The sequence below is a fragment of the Nuphar pumila genome, chromosome 1 (assembly GCF_984573655.1).
Source record: "Nuphar pumila chromosome 1, dmNupPumi1.hap1.1, whole genome shotgun sequence".
Taxonomy (NCBI): domain Eukaryota; kingdom Viridiplantae; phylum Streptophyta; class Magnoliopsida; order Nymphaeales; family Nymphaeaceae; genus Nuphar; species Nuphar pumila.
In genome coordinates, this window is record NC_143249.1 from 27,282,852 (window position 1) to 27,298,281 (window position 15,430).

Genomic DNA, 15,430 nt, shown 5'->3' on the forward strand with positions numbered 1-15,430 from the left:
GAGAGAGAGAGAGAGAGCAGATGGAATAATAATTGTGGTCCCTACCAGATGATGCTGACGCTCTGTAACTGCTGGCTTTAGGGTTTCCATGTGCTAGCCAGGCATGATAGCCAAAAGAGCCAAAGCTCTCTCTCTCTCTCTACCACCACCCTCAACCCACACTTATTTAAATCCCACAAATCAGGCTTCCCCAGTTCCAAACTTCTCCTCTTCCTTCTCAGTCAGGTTTCTCCATACCTCACAAGCACTAGCCCAACAACCCTGCCCTAGTATCTTGAAAAACATGCAGTCAAAGAGACCACTTCTCTTTTGGGTCCTGCTATTAATTGCCCTCCTGATTTCAGACTATACACATGCTGTGCCCATGACTAGGACCATTCGCCTTTCAACTCATGAAGGTATGTGCATCATATTATCTTCTTTCTCCTTCTAGCTTGTGTTATCCTCTTACCATTGTCTTCTTGATGGCCTTCCTGGTGTCATTGCTTCTGATATATCTGTGTGATCCAGGAAAGAAAGAAAGCCCACAGAAGTTGGGCACTCAACTTGGAGACTCTACAAGTCAAGAAGAATATTTTTTTGATGTATCTCTCTCTCTCTCTCTCTCTCTCTCTTTTTATATATATATATATAGAGAACTGAAATATGAGAACTAGAAATATGGCCATTTCAACTTTCTTTTTAAATCCAACCATGTGGATATGCTTGGCATGATTTATTTGATAGGAATCAACCATTGGATCCAGTATTTTTGATTAAAATATGATTTTTGAACGTTTAAATATTTATGAAGATTATGAGCCATTGATTTTAAAAACTTTAAAAAATTTCGTTTATGCATCAAAATCTGGTACTTATAAAACCAAGCATGTAGATCACTTCCGTACAGTTAAATTAAAGAAAAAAGAACAAAAAATTCATGAAAATCACGGTTCACACATTAGTTCTCATATTCTAGTGACTATATATATATATAATATAGGGTTTGTGGTCTTTTTAAGGTTTATTAATGATTTTATTCTTATTTTTGGTTTAGTTGGTTGATGAAAAGTGTGACGATGGTGGCGATGTAGAAGAGTGCTTGAAGCGAAGGATGATGAGTGAAGCTCACTTGGATTATATTTATACACAGGAGGTTAAACCATAGTTATCATGTGTAAATTACCCTCTGAGACTAGATTACTCGCTGAAGGCGACTTCTTTTTTTTTTCCTTTAATTTTATGTTCTTCTCTAAATATCGCATGACTAGTATCTCAATTACTAACTTAGTTGGCGATTTTGTTATATACTTTGTTGTCTTCTTTCTCCAATGTTGGTTTCCTTCTTTCCTTTGTTTTTTTGTCACAAATAAGTGGGTTCTCTCTCTCTCTCTCTGTTTCCTTGTTTCTTGAGACTGTTGGCGTCACTAATGAAGTGTCTTAAAAGGCTCTGGAAGTTGCAGTCTTTGACTGAATTCTGGAGGGTGTTTCAGCAATTGCCTTGGCCATGAGCAGCGATCCCACATCCACCAATAGCAGATTCAATGATCAGGCCGAGCACCTATAAGGTGTTTGGCCGCTCACACAACCACATCTCTATGGGGCCTGGATTTATACTTTTGGCCCCTTTTTTTTTATTTATGATCCAAAAAAATTGCACCTGATCACACTGGCTCAGCCTATCATACCTACGATAGTCATATTGGCAGCGTAAAACTCTGATATTAAGATCCCTGCCCCCGAAACCTATGCTGGGCATCGGCTTGCACAGAGCGGAGATGCCCATGGGAATGGAACCTTGACCACCTGTCTAGCGGCCAAGGCCCCACCCCACTATGCCAACCCCCCTTTTAGGTCACACTATTCTCTGGCCAAGGTACCACCCCACTATGCCCTTGGCCCTTGCTGCCAACACAGAAACCAGGCCAGTCCCCTTGCCCATCCCTATTGAGCCAGTTTTTCAATGGGCTCGAGCCTAAGCCCACCTAAAATGCCAGTTTAAACCTGGCCCGAATGAGCTGTGTCTGGTGTCCGGTGTCCAGTTTCATGTCTTGGGAGTTTTACGCTGACATGAACAGAGACTGTAGTACGGCAGGCTGAGCCAGCGCTGCTAGGTCTTTGCGCCTGGGGTGGTTTCTCTGAGTAAAAATAATAATAAAAAAAAAACATGATATTTTATGTTAGCATTAGCTTAAAAAACATGATATTTTATGGGTTTCTCAAAATATGACAATGAAAATCATCATATTTTTCAAAATACTGGGGATATTTGTGACTATGGTTTAACATAGATGGTTTGCAACCTAACACCAAACTTCTCTGCATCTGGTCGTAGGACCACATTGTGTAAATCTATAGCTGTATTTGGTATAAATTGGATAGATCTGAACCTGACTTCGACATACATACAGCGACTGGAACCATAACCAATTGTGACCAATCTTTGCCTATCCAGATCCCTCTCTTTTTCCATCCAACTCGTTTCTTGTTTGAGTATAGCTACAGGAGGTTGTGTATTAGAAATTCTTTAACCACTGAAGTCTGTTTAACACAACCCAATCCATCGAGCATGTTGAGCACAAAAGCTGATTCAAGAATCTGATTTTCATAAGATGTTTGGTAATAATATCCGTGTCTACTAGGTTTCATTAATGTTTAAAATTCTCCTAAACATCTCATGGATCAGACATGGCATAAGACATCTTTTTTTTTAAAGGCGAAGGAATCCTCACCGAGAACCAAGTCACTTAATGGGCCTGCCTCCATGCAAGGAAAAATCCGGGTTGAGGACACCTTACGAGACCCAACCATGATAAAGCTACAGCAGCCCCATGTGCCAGCAGGATTCGATCCTGGGCTTCAGCTTGACACAGGACCCTACTGACCACATGGGCAACCACGGCGGTGGTATGGCAGAAGACATCTTCATAATGGCCATATTGAGGAATTGGTTGTTTATAATTTCACAATCTCTCTCTCTCTTAATGATAACCCGGCTCGTTCACCCACAAGCTCATTGGTGTAAAAAGCCCAGGTCCTCGTTGCCCACCACGTGCACCTATGGTTTTGAACTTGTAGTCCCTACAACTTTATATTCGCTAATTGCCCCTACCAGTTGAGCAGAACCCTCAGGGATGGTTTAAAGAAGTTGGTTTTTTTACATTGTATATATTTAATCCAAACCACTTCACGTAATAAATAAAACATTTAAGCACAACTCTTTGGTACAGATGTAGGCACCATGATGTAGAAGAAAAAAAGATTGATCCGAATTGCATCAAAATGTGATTGAAAAAACTCTTAATTATCCAAATTGGTAGATGGAAACCATGATTTCAACTAAATAAGCCACACTTAGCCCATTGTTTCAGTTTGATTGGCAAAAAAAAAAACATTATCGAAATTGCCAGACAGAAAGCATGATTTCAACTAAATAAGCCATACTTAGCCCATTGTTTCCGTTTGATTGAAAAAAACAAAACAAAACAAAAACAAAAACTTGTATTATCCAAATTACTAGATGGAAAGCACGATTTCCACTAAATAAGCCATACTTGGCCCATTCGTTCAGTTTGATTGACTTGATCATAATGCATGAGTAGGTGAGATTCTGCATGATGGTAATGATCAACATCAAAGATTGTGTGAGCACTGCACTATCTTAATTCACATATCCAACGCATTTATTCAATGATGCTCATCGGATCAAAATTCGATGGACCTAGACGATTGAACACCAGGACCTTGTCCACACTTCAAATCAATTTCTCTACAACCTTATCCTTTTCTCCTTCTTACGGTAGGTTTATCATATATATTGGTGACATGGACATCAACCAGGGACTCCCACAAGGGTTCGGCTAATCTCTGGTAGGGGCAACTTGTGAATATCACCGTGTTGACGGGACATCACAAGTGGCATACCTTTTGGCAAGGTCAAAACTAGACCCTAGAATCTAGGTTTATCATACGTTGGTGACATAGACATCAATTAGGGATGCCCACAGGAGTTATGTTCATATGGTAGAGGCAACTTGTGAATGTCACCAAGTTGACAGGATGTTATAAGTTCAAAACCTACAGGTGGCGTCCCTTGCAGCAAGTTCCAAGCTGAGTGTACTGTCTGGTTGGTGTGGGTAATTTCATGGGTTTTACCAACATGAGGCCAGTGAACGTGCAATCCCTCTCTCTCTCAGACACACTATGTGCAGCCGGTTAACTGAAGGGCACTAATCATAAGAGTACTTGAACTCCGGACTTCTGATGCTTAACATCGTAACACCTAGGGCATTTCAACACTTGAAAGTTGGTTTTTCACACGATTCAGAATTTGCAAATCACAATCGAAACAAAGTATAGTGAAACATGAGAAGGTGCAACTTGTGACTGTGACTCTCACTTGAAAATGCTCCTCTGTTGAAGCTTGAGAAAGTTGGTGACCTGACTGACTTTGTGAGCAATGATCATGGCTTGAACTTTCTAAAGTGTGATGGTTCATCCAACATATGACCGAAACAAACTTGCCTTAGAGTGGACTGCTTTAGCCTTTAAAGCCACTCATGCGGTAACTCGGCATCACAAATATCCCCTTGCACAAGATTTGGCAGATTTTGTGGCCCATGAAAATCCTGATACTGTTGGGAGATTTTCAAAACCTGGCCGCTTTTCAGTATATCATGACAATAATAACCCTATATTTGTGGTATTTAATATCTTAATGCTTTGATTCTTTCATATTTTTACTTTATAAAATACCGCAATTTTCCAGATATTTTCGTCGAAAAACATAAAGTTTCAACCTTTCAGGATCTCTTGCAGAGAAAAGAAAACTCCTGAGAACAAGATTTGTGACCATCAGTAACCATCTGGACGATAAACATAAAGTAGGCCAAACACAATAAGCAAGACTCTACGCAGCAAATGTAGAAGCCTGACTGAGAAAAATGCTAGATATTGCAGAAATTCCAGGCTAACATGTTGCTATTTGTTCATTTTCGTTCGTCTTTCCCCTTTTCTTTAAAATTACCATATACAGACGATAGAGATTTTTCTGTGATCCTCGGGCCTTCCTTCTGCATGTTTAGATCGATTCTGGCACTTCTCTAACCCTCCAATTGATTGGGAGAAAAAAGCGAAAGGAAAAATGGATCGTTAGCCGTAAAAAATCAATAGGGATTCTCCATCAGGGGATTGGCCTTCCAACGGTTCTTCTCTTATTATTGATCCAACGCCATGCTACAAGGAAAAAATTCTCCCGTCTACGCCGAAACACCACTATCTTGAACACATGGCTGCATCATGTTAAATAGTTTTGATTCCAGTGTAGGAGGGGCTATGCTACAGTTTGAGTAGAAGCATAGCACTGGCAGGTTCCAGTATGATCTCATCCTGAACTCACTAGGACATTGTAACCATATTGAAACTGTAAAAGTCTGGCTTATGCTTCGAGTTGAAAGGCAGTAAACTCCATACCAACCCAGAAAAGATATCACACAAACAGAATCAACCACAGACAAAATATATAACAAAAAGCAGAATACTGAAGTTCCTTCCATATCGTATCTTGGAACTCAATTCATTAAAACAGGTGTAGTGCATATGACAAAAAAACTTTTACAGCATAGTATTGATTCTTAGAGAGCAACAAACAAATAAAGCTAGGTTCTTCTCGTTATCATTGATTGCTGAAAATCTTTGGCTTGCCAGTGCAGGTGATGAAATGCATGTGTCCTTTCATTTTACCGTGTGGACTGAAAAAACCATTAACCGAATAGCAGCTACCTTAAAATGGCCATGATGCAAACTAAATCAAAACATGAGGAAAAGACACAAGCAGAAAAAGATAAACAAAAACCTATCGATGAATCTATTTCTTTCAGCAGATACAAAAAATGACAGATGAATGGGAGACTGGCTTCCTTTTTCCAGGCACAAGATAATTAACTAAGAGTGGTACCATCTACATCTAACCTACAAAAATACGGAAGGATCAGCTCCTTGCCCGCACTTGCACCCGCAATAGAAAGAATAAACCTGACTTTTTTCCTGTATACATATATCAACCACTTGTCTGGCCCTGCATGCAGAAACAACCAAACAAACATGAATAAGTGGCACGTTCTATTTCTGAAGAGATGATTAAAATCACAAACCCAGGTGATGATAAATAGGACCAGGGGTTAATCCAGCATGGTCTAGGCTCTGCCTAACACTCAGTTCAGTACTCATCAGGTTGGTTGATATTGATTCTGTACCTCAAGTACTGGACTGCTCTACTCTGATACAAGTCAAGTTGGTGGAAGATGCAAAAGACCATAGCTGGTTTCATGTAATTTGAATGAAAGCTAGAAGACCAGGTATACTTGGAGATTTGAAACAACCAAATTGAGCAGTTGAAAGGCAAGCACTTAAGGACCAGATTTTATGGATTCCGCTTATATGACAATGGAGGTTCAAATAAGCAATCAAAACAAGAATTAAAAGATTATTTATTTAATAAAAAAGGCATTTCTGTGAAAGAGCTAGGCCAAGCTCACGCTTGGAAACAAACTACAAGTGTCCAATTGTTACATATGTTTACTATAAAAAAAATCATAAGAATTATCACTTATAACATGAAAACCTATGATGCAGATGTTAAGGTATATATATATATATATATATATATATATATATATATATATATATATATATATATATAGAGAGAGAGAGAGAGAGAGAGAGAGAGAGAGAGAGAGAGAGAGAGAGAGAGATGTAATAGGTAATACCCATTAGGGATATTTTAGTCTTTTCACTTCCTGTAATTAGTTGTATTCATTAGGGGCACTTTAGGGCTGTTTTATTTTTGTATTTTTACCCTTTTTATCAAGGGCATTATAGACTTTAAATGCCCTTGAAATAGAGCTGTTGGGAATGCTCCCAATGACAATATTTCTAGCCGTCGGTGGTCCCTTTTGTGTATAAATAGGGGATGAATCCCCTCTTGTTGGTAAGCTTGTTCTCAAGCATTTTTCTCAATAACAAATTCCATATTTTTTATGTCTCTCTTGACCATAAATGTGTTAAAATACTGTGTATATATTTGTATACCTAACTGATATACGTATATTTGTACAATATACATATATTAAGAGTATTTTGGTCATTTAAATAGAATGTAATATAGTACAGTCCAATAGGGACTGTTGAGTCTTTTTGCTTTTTATTTTTGTTTTTTTATTTTCTATTTTTATTACCAATCAAATATAACTGTTGGGATGACAGTCTAACTAGTCGTTGGACTGCCTCCCTCTCATTAAGCTTTTCTAAGCTTATTTGCCAATATAAAAAAATCAGTTTTTTACATTGTGATTGTGTGGAAGTTGTGCCATTGTGCTCTTGTGAAATTCGTGTTTTTGTATATCTCTTTTATGAGATTGTTATCGGTCCATTAGAGACCATATTATATTTGTGCACTTGTGTAGCCCTTTGTTGGCATTGTGATTGTGCACATCTTGTTTCATTGCATGGTATCAGAGCTTATCCTACAAGCTCAACAAAAGCAATTATTTGATGTGGGCTACCGCAATGAAAAATCATATTAAAGGTAAAAAGCTTTGGAGGTTTGTTAGTAGAACCACTAATGAACCTCAACTTAAATTAACAAAAAGAGAAGGAGATCAAGTCAAAGCTCTATCCAAAGAAGAAAAAGAGAAAGCTTTGCAAGAATACCAAAACAAATTAGAGGATTGGGAAGCTAGCAATGCTCAAATACTCTTATGGTTCATGAATACCATAGAGTTCAAGATCACCACCAACATATCAAATTTAAAAAGGCATGTGATGCATAGATCTTTCTTAAGAGCACATTCATTCAAAAAGATATGGCTAAGCTATATTATATTCAAGACAAGGTACGTAACACCAAACAAGGAGATAAAAGTGTAAGATACTTTTATGATATCTTGTTTCATATTTGAAATAAACTAGCTATATTAGAACAAAAATGGGAAGGTTCGACTATTGAAAAGAGAAAACCTTTTTTCTTTTCTATATGGTCTTCGACTGAAATTTAAGTTAGGTCCTCCTTGCTTCATAGGACTTCGGTTCCTTCTATAAGTGAGGCTCTTGCTCAAATTTGTCAAGAAGAAACAAGACTTGGAATGCACAAGTTTAATAACGAGGTTCTTGTCTTATCAAGACATGAAAATTTTGTAAAGACTTATAAATCACCTCATTTTGAAAGAAAATTCAAAGGAGAAAGACATAATGGAGAAGGATACAAGAGTAAAATTAATTGTCATCATTGTAAATAGCGGGGCATATAAAACCGGATTGTCTCAAGCTCAAGAAAGTTATCACCCTAAGTGAAGAACCTTAAGAATCAAAGAAAGGGGGCAACTTCAATGATTTAACAATTTCCAAAATAGCGGAGGCCGTCTCATAAATTCTAAAAGTTACTCCTACATCCGGTGTCCTCATCTCCTTTTTTTCTCCTTCAGGTAAGTTTTTTTGGATTTTGGATTCGAGAGCCTCTTTTCACATTACTCATAATGAGTCTTTTTTATCCAATTGCACTAATTTATATTTTTCATATGTCAACCGCCGATGGTACTTCTATAAAAGTTAAAAATATAGGAAACCTCAACAATATTTCAAAAAAAAAAATTGTTCCAAATGTGAGGGTTATTCCAAAATTATATTTAAACCCCTTTTCGGTATCTCAATTTTTTGATTATAGGTGTAAAGTATTCTTATCATTTAAGACTTGTTGGGTGCAGGATCTCTAGTCAGGGAAGCTGTTTGGGTAAGGCCACAGAAAAGGAGATCTTTATTATATGGATTTCTTATATTTACCTAAAAACTCTTTTTGTAATCATATCAAAGAAATTAGTTTAGATTTTTGGCATAAAAGATTAGGACACCCAAGTATATCTAAATTATCTCATTTTTAGAAAAAAATTGTAAGAATAAAGAATTTGTAGGTGAAGATTGCATACTTGAAAAAATGCAAATGATGCCTTTTGGATCTAGAACTTCCTTGACTAATGAAATCTTTGAATTAGTTTATTCGGATGTATGGAGTCTCGTTCCCGTTATGTCAAAAGGTGGTTATTCATATTATGTTACATTCATAGATGATTTTAGTAGACATACTTGGATCTATTTTCTTAAACTCAAATCCGAAGTTTTTTCATGCTTTAAATTTTTTTATAATCTTGTTAAAAACTAATTTAAAACAAATATTTAAATCTTTCGTTCCGACTCAGGGGGGGAGTTTCTTTCAAATGAATTTTAATCATATCTAAAAACTCATGTTTTTTTACATCAAAGATCTTGTCCTAAGACCCCCCAACAAAATGGTATTTTCAAAAGAAAGCATCATTATATTATTGAAACTACTAGGACCCTACTCATTTCAAAAGAAAATTCAAAAAATATTTGGGTCAAAGCCGCTCTCACTGCGGTATATCTAATAAATAAAATGCCTTCTCAATTTTTGGAAAACAAATCTCTAATTGAAAAACTCCTTAAAATTTCTCCCGATTTGAAAAGACTAAGGGTCTTCGGATGTAAATGCTTTGTACTTCTTGAAAAATATAACAAACTCGCTTCTAAAGCTATAAAATGTGTTTTTCTTGGATATGCAAAAAATAAAAAAAGGCTATCGATGCTATGATCCAAAAAATGATAAACTTTATGTCTCTAGAAATGTAACATTTCTTGAAAATGAAAATGGATTTGATCTTGAAAAACCTAAGGAAGAATCCAAATATGCCTTCTTATTTGATTTGTTACCTAAATCAAATAATGAAATTATTGATAATAATGATATTGATGATTTTGAGTCAAATAATGGACCAAGTGAAGAAAGAAAACCAACTCATAATCTCTTGCAATACTCTAGACGAGATAATGAGGAACATCCATGTGCTTTTGAAAAATATAGTCAACCAACAAATGTTGTAGAGTGGAGATCTGAACGGATATATAAGCCTCCAAATAGGTTTGTCTCCTATGAATCATTCTCTCTAAACTATAGGGCATGCCTTCTAGCAATTCATTCATATCATAAACCATCTAACTATAAAGAAGCTATAAACATAAAAAATTTGGTAGAAGCTATAAAAATAGAATTAGATGCATTACAGAAGGCCCATACTTAGGAAGTCCAACATTTTCCTAAGGAAAAGAAGACAATAGGATGTAGATGGGTATTTAAAGTCAAAACAAAGAGTGCGGGTTCCTAGAAAGATATAAAACAAGATTATTTGCAAAAGTATATTTCCAAAAATATAGAATAGAGTATGAGAAAACATTTGCTCCAACAGCTCGCATGACTACAGTTAGGGTTCCAATTGAGTAACATTCATTAGAAAATGACCTATATATCAGTTAGATGTTAAGAATGTTTTTTTAAATGAAAATTTAAATGAAGAAGTTTACATGGATCCTCCCCCTGGTCTGACTATTGAAAATAGAATGGTTCTTCGTCTTCAAAAAGGTTTATATGGGCTTAAACAAGCTCCTAAAGTATAGTATGATCAATTTAGTGCAACTGTGTTGAATCTTGGATTTAAATCTTGTTATACTGACACTGCTCTTTTTGTAAGGTCTACAGATACCTCCCTTATCATTCTGCTTTTGTACGTTGATGATATAATCATCACTAGGAATGATCAGAAGGAAATTGAAGCAATTAAGATTATGCTTAAGAAATCTTTTGATATGATTGACCTTGGTTTTTTTAGATATTTTTTAAGAATTGAAGCAACATATTCGCCAAGAGGGTACATTTTGTCTCGGATAAAGTTAGTAGTTGATACTGTTGCACAATCGAGAATCACAGACACAAAATATGCTGATACTCTTGAAGTGATAAATGCTAAAATGAGAGTTGAAGATAAAGTTTTATTAGATGATCCAACTCCTTATAGGCAACTCATCGGATCATTAATGTACTTATCTATTATCACGCCAGACATTGCGCATGCAGTACATACTGCAAGTTAGTTTTAACATGTACCTACATCAGTTCACATGAGTGTCGTGTTAAGGATAGTTTGATACATCAAAAAAACTATATCTAAAGAGTTATTCTTATCCTCTTCATCATCTATAAATCTTATTACTTATACTAATTCTAATTGGGGAGGAGATCCCAATAACCGTCACTCAACTATAGGTTTTTATGTGTTTATAGGTGATTCCCTCATTTCTTGGAGATGCAAAAAACAATAGAAAGTGTTTTTATCTTCCACGAAAGTTGAATATAGGGTGATGGATACAACAACAACTAAGGTTGTGTGGATGATATCATTACTTTTAGATATGGGTGTTGATGTTTTAGAACCTTCAAAACTATATTGTGATAACAAAAGTGCCATATATATCCAACAATCATACATTTCATGAACGCACAAACCATATTGAGATGGATTGCCACTATGTTCGAAAAGAATACTTGAATGAGACGATTACTTTACCATATGTTTAGTGCGAGTTTCAGATTGCGGACTTTTTTACCAAATCTCTTTCTCTACAAAGATTTTTGTATCTTCTTAGCAAACTTTCGATGATCTCACTGTAAGTTTGAGGGAGAGTGTTAAAATATTGTGTATATATTTGTATACCTAACTGATATATATATATATATATATATATATATATATATACAATATACGTATATAAGGAGTATTTTGGTCATTTAAAAGGCATGTAATATAGTACAGTCCAATAGAGACTTATTGAGTCTTTTTGCTTTTTATTTTTGTTTTTTTATTTTCTGTTTTTATTGAAAGGTCAAATATGACTGTTGGGATGGTAGTCCAACGACTCTTGGACTGCCTCCCTCTTACTATATATGAGGCTCTACTCTATGTATATTAAGCTTTTGTAAGCTTATTTGCCAATATATAAAATTTAGTTTTTTACATTGTGATTGCGTGGAAGTTGTGTGTCATTGTGTTCTTGTGGAATTCATGTTTTTGTATATTTCTTTTATGAGATTGTTATGGGTCAATAAGAGACCATATTGTATTTGTGCACTTGTGTAGCCCTTTGTTGGCATTGTGATTGTGCACATCTTGTTTTATTACAAAGTGGCATCACGATTGTGCTTGTATCCTGACCCATAAGTGGTCTTTATTTGTGTGTTGCACTTTCCCGTAAGAGGCATTTATTTGTGTTTGTATTTCATTACATGGTATTTGAGCCTTGGTGCTCTTGAATTGTAACTTTTACGCGAAGAGGATGCTCGTGAGATCGGTGGAGCGTTGGTTCATTGCTTCGGGAAACTCGCCATCAACCGTCTTCAACATGTTTTTGACATTTTTTCTCTCTCTATCTCTTCTCTTCTCATACTCTTCCTTCTCTTGATACAATGGCCGAAAAAGTAGTTACGGTTGTTCCCGTCAAGTTCGATGGAAAAAACAATAATATGTGGGTCATCGCTACGAAAAAAATCTTGGTTGGCGAAGATTTGTGGGACTATATTGATGGTTCCATACCGAAACCTCAACCTATTCTCACTAAATCTATTCGTGGGGAAGATCGAGTAATTAAAGAGGAATCTCTTAAAGACAAAGAGAAAAAATACTCTTTTAGACTATAAAAAGGTCGTTAAAGAATGACATGTTGGACATACCAAGATTTTATCCCTATTTATAGGAAGTATGTACGAGGAACCTTGCAAAAATATATTGGAATTTGAGAAGGCCGATGAAGCATGGGTTTTTATCAAACAAACTTACACCCAAAATGATGTCGCCCATAAATGGGAATTGCAAGCAAAGAGATAAAAGTGTTAGAGAGTACTACAAAACTCTCAAAAGACTATGAGACTAAATAGCTAAAATGGAGCCTATTTGGGATACCCTTGATGATGCTCGCCATAAAAAAATCAAATCCTTAGTGAGCAATTTTTTCAATTTATGAGAGGGCATAGGCTCGAATTTGAACATGTTCGGGTTTCAATCATCTACAAAAACTGAAAGCAAGAGGAGCTTCCTTCGTTGCATGAGATTTTAGCCCAAGTATGCATGGAAGAAACAAGGCTAAAATCAATGACTAAATCTAAGGAGACCAAGGACAATGTATTGGTAGTATCTAGACTCGGTGCCAATACTTATTCATATAAGCCTTCTCATTTCAACAAGAATAATTCTTGGAGACCAAGGAGAAATGATGAGAGATATGACAGGAGAAATGATAATAGAAAAGGAAAAAATATTTGTCATAATTGCGAAGAACCGAAGCACATCAAACCATATTGTCTTGAATTCAAAAAGGATGAGAAAAGTGTAGCTACCTTAGAAGTTCCTTAGGAAGACAAAGATACTAACAACTCCGGTTACAAAAACATGTTTTTGTCCCAACTCGCAGAAGCTCTACAACCACTTAAAGGCTCATCCTCCCGAACCGGGGTCGTGGTCGCCTCTTCCTTACCTCCTGATCAGATTTCTTGGCTCCTAGATTCCGGTGCTTCATTTTATATGACCCCTAATAATACTATACTCTCCGATTGTAGTATTAATTCAAGTAGATCTAATGTCTTTAGTGCAGATCAATCCTCTCTTGAAATTAAAGGAATTGGAAATTTTATAAACTCTTCAAACTTTTTTATTCCAAAAGTCAGAATTGTTCCAAAACTTAATTTAAATTTCCTTTCAGTTTTCCAAATTATTGACCATGGTAGTATCTCCTTCACTTCTGACCGATGTTTAATACAAGATCTCCAGTCTGACAAGTAAATTGAAGAAGGTCAAAGAGAAGAAGACCCCTACTACATGGACCAATTGATCATTCTCAAAGATAATTTTTGTTTTAATGTACAAAAATTAATTTTAAAAAAATCCAATGTACTGATTGTATTATTGAGAAAATGAAAGTCATACCTTATCAAGAGAGAATTTAGTTTGCTTCTAAACCACATGAATTAATACACTCTAAAGGAGGATTTACTTATTATGTGATTTTTTTGGATGATTATTCTCGCTTTACTTGAATTTAATTTCTTAGGCACAAATATGAAGTTTTTTAGACTTTCAAAACTTTTCATAACCTTGTTAGAAATCGCTTTAAAACCAATATTTATATATTTCGTTCTGATTCAAGGGGAGAATATATGCCAAATGACTTTAAAAATTATTTAGAAAATCACGACATTTTGAATCAAAGATCTTGTGCAAACACAACAACAACTACTACGCCTTCATTCCAAAATAATTGGGGTCAGCGATATGAACCAAAAAAGGAAATCATTATGGGTCTTCCACATGAATCCTTCTCCTCCAATCATTTCTATCCAATGCCATGTCCTCGGTGAGGTTCAAAGCATTCATTCATATCCTTTCCTATCACCTCCATCCATGTCTTCCTAGGCCTACCCCGACTTCTTTTAACTAATATATTTTCCCATTTCTCCATCCTTCTAACTGGAGCATCATTAGACCTTCGCCGAATATGTCCAAACCACCGTAAACGATTCTCTCTCATCTTATTTTCAATGGGTGCAACGCCTACCTTCTTACGTATCTCCTCGTTCCGAATCTTATCTTTTATTGTATTTCCACACATCCATCTCAGCATACGCATCTCAGCTACACTCATTTTTTGAATATGATGTCTCTTGGCAGCCCAACATTCCGTACCATATAGTAAAGTAGGCCTAATAGTCGTCCTATAAAACTTTCCTTTTAACCGCAATGGCATTCTACGATCGCATAACACTCCAGTTGCACTTTTCCATTTCATCCACCCAACCTTTATCCTATGATTTACATCTCCATCAATTTCTCCATACTTTTGAATGATAGATCCCAAATATTTGAAACAATCATCCACCGGTATTTCTTGCTCACCAAGCTTCACTACACTCCCATCACTACTTCGTTGCTTACTAAACCGACATTCCATGTATTCTGTCTTACTCTTACTCAACTTAAAACCTCTTGCTTCCAATGTCTGTCTCCATAATTCTAACTTAGCATTAACCCCAGCTCTAGACTCATCAATCAAAACAATATCATCAACAAACAACATACACCACGACACATTTTCTTAAATTGATCTCGTAAGCTCATCTATCACTATAGCAAATAGGAAAGGGCTTAAAGCAGCTCCTTGATGTAACCCAACCGTTATAGGAAAATTGGTTGTCACCCCTCCACAAGTGCGGACATTGGTTACTACTCCTTCATACATATCTTTAATTATTCTAATGTACTTGAGAGAAACACTTTTCTTCATCATTGTCCACCAGAGAACGTCCCTAGGTACTCTATCATATGCCTTCTCCAAATCAATAAAAACCATATGCAAATCTTTATCCCTCTCTCTACTGCAAACACGCCTTAACAAAATGGTTTGGTTGAAAATAAACACATCATATAGTAGAAACTACTAAAACCTTGCTTATTTCTAAACATGTTCCAAAATGCTTACTTCAGTATACCTTTAAACATATTTCTTT

The 15,430-nt window shown here is 36.0% G+C and overlaps 1 protein-coding gene and 1 long non-coding RNA gene across 2 annotated transcripts in view; one reads left to right on the top strand and one right to left on the bottom strand.

Moving 5' to 3' along the window:
• Positions 1 to 233: 233 nt before the first annotated feature.
• On the top strand, positions 234 to 1,235 carry LOC149848483 (uncharacterized). Its single transcript, XR_016432816.1, has 3 exons — positions 234 to 398; positions 511 to 584; positions 1,037 to 1,235. It is a non-coding gene; the product is annotated as an uncharacterized LOC149848483 (long non-coding RNA).
• A 4,307-nt stretch (positions 1,236 to 5,542) lies between these two features.
• LOC149848484 (uncharacterized) overlaps positions 5,543 to 15,430 on the bottom strand; it is a 47,528-nt gene continuing 37,640 nt past the window's right edge. The window contains exon 7 of the mRNA XM_090004429.1: positions 5,543 to 6,055. Within this exon, the coding sequence (XP_089860555.1) occupies positions 6,038 to 6,055 (18 nt within the window). The 3' untranslated portion in view covers positions 5,543 to 6,037. The remainder of the gene's footprint in view (positions 6,056 to 15,430) is intronic.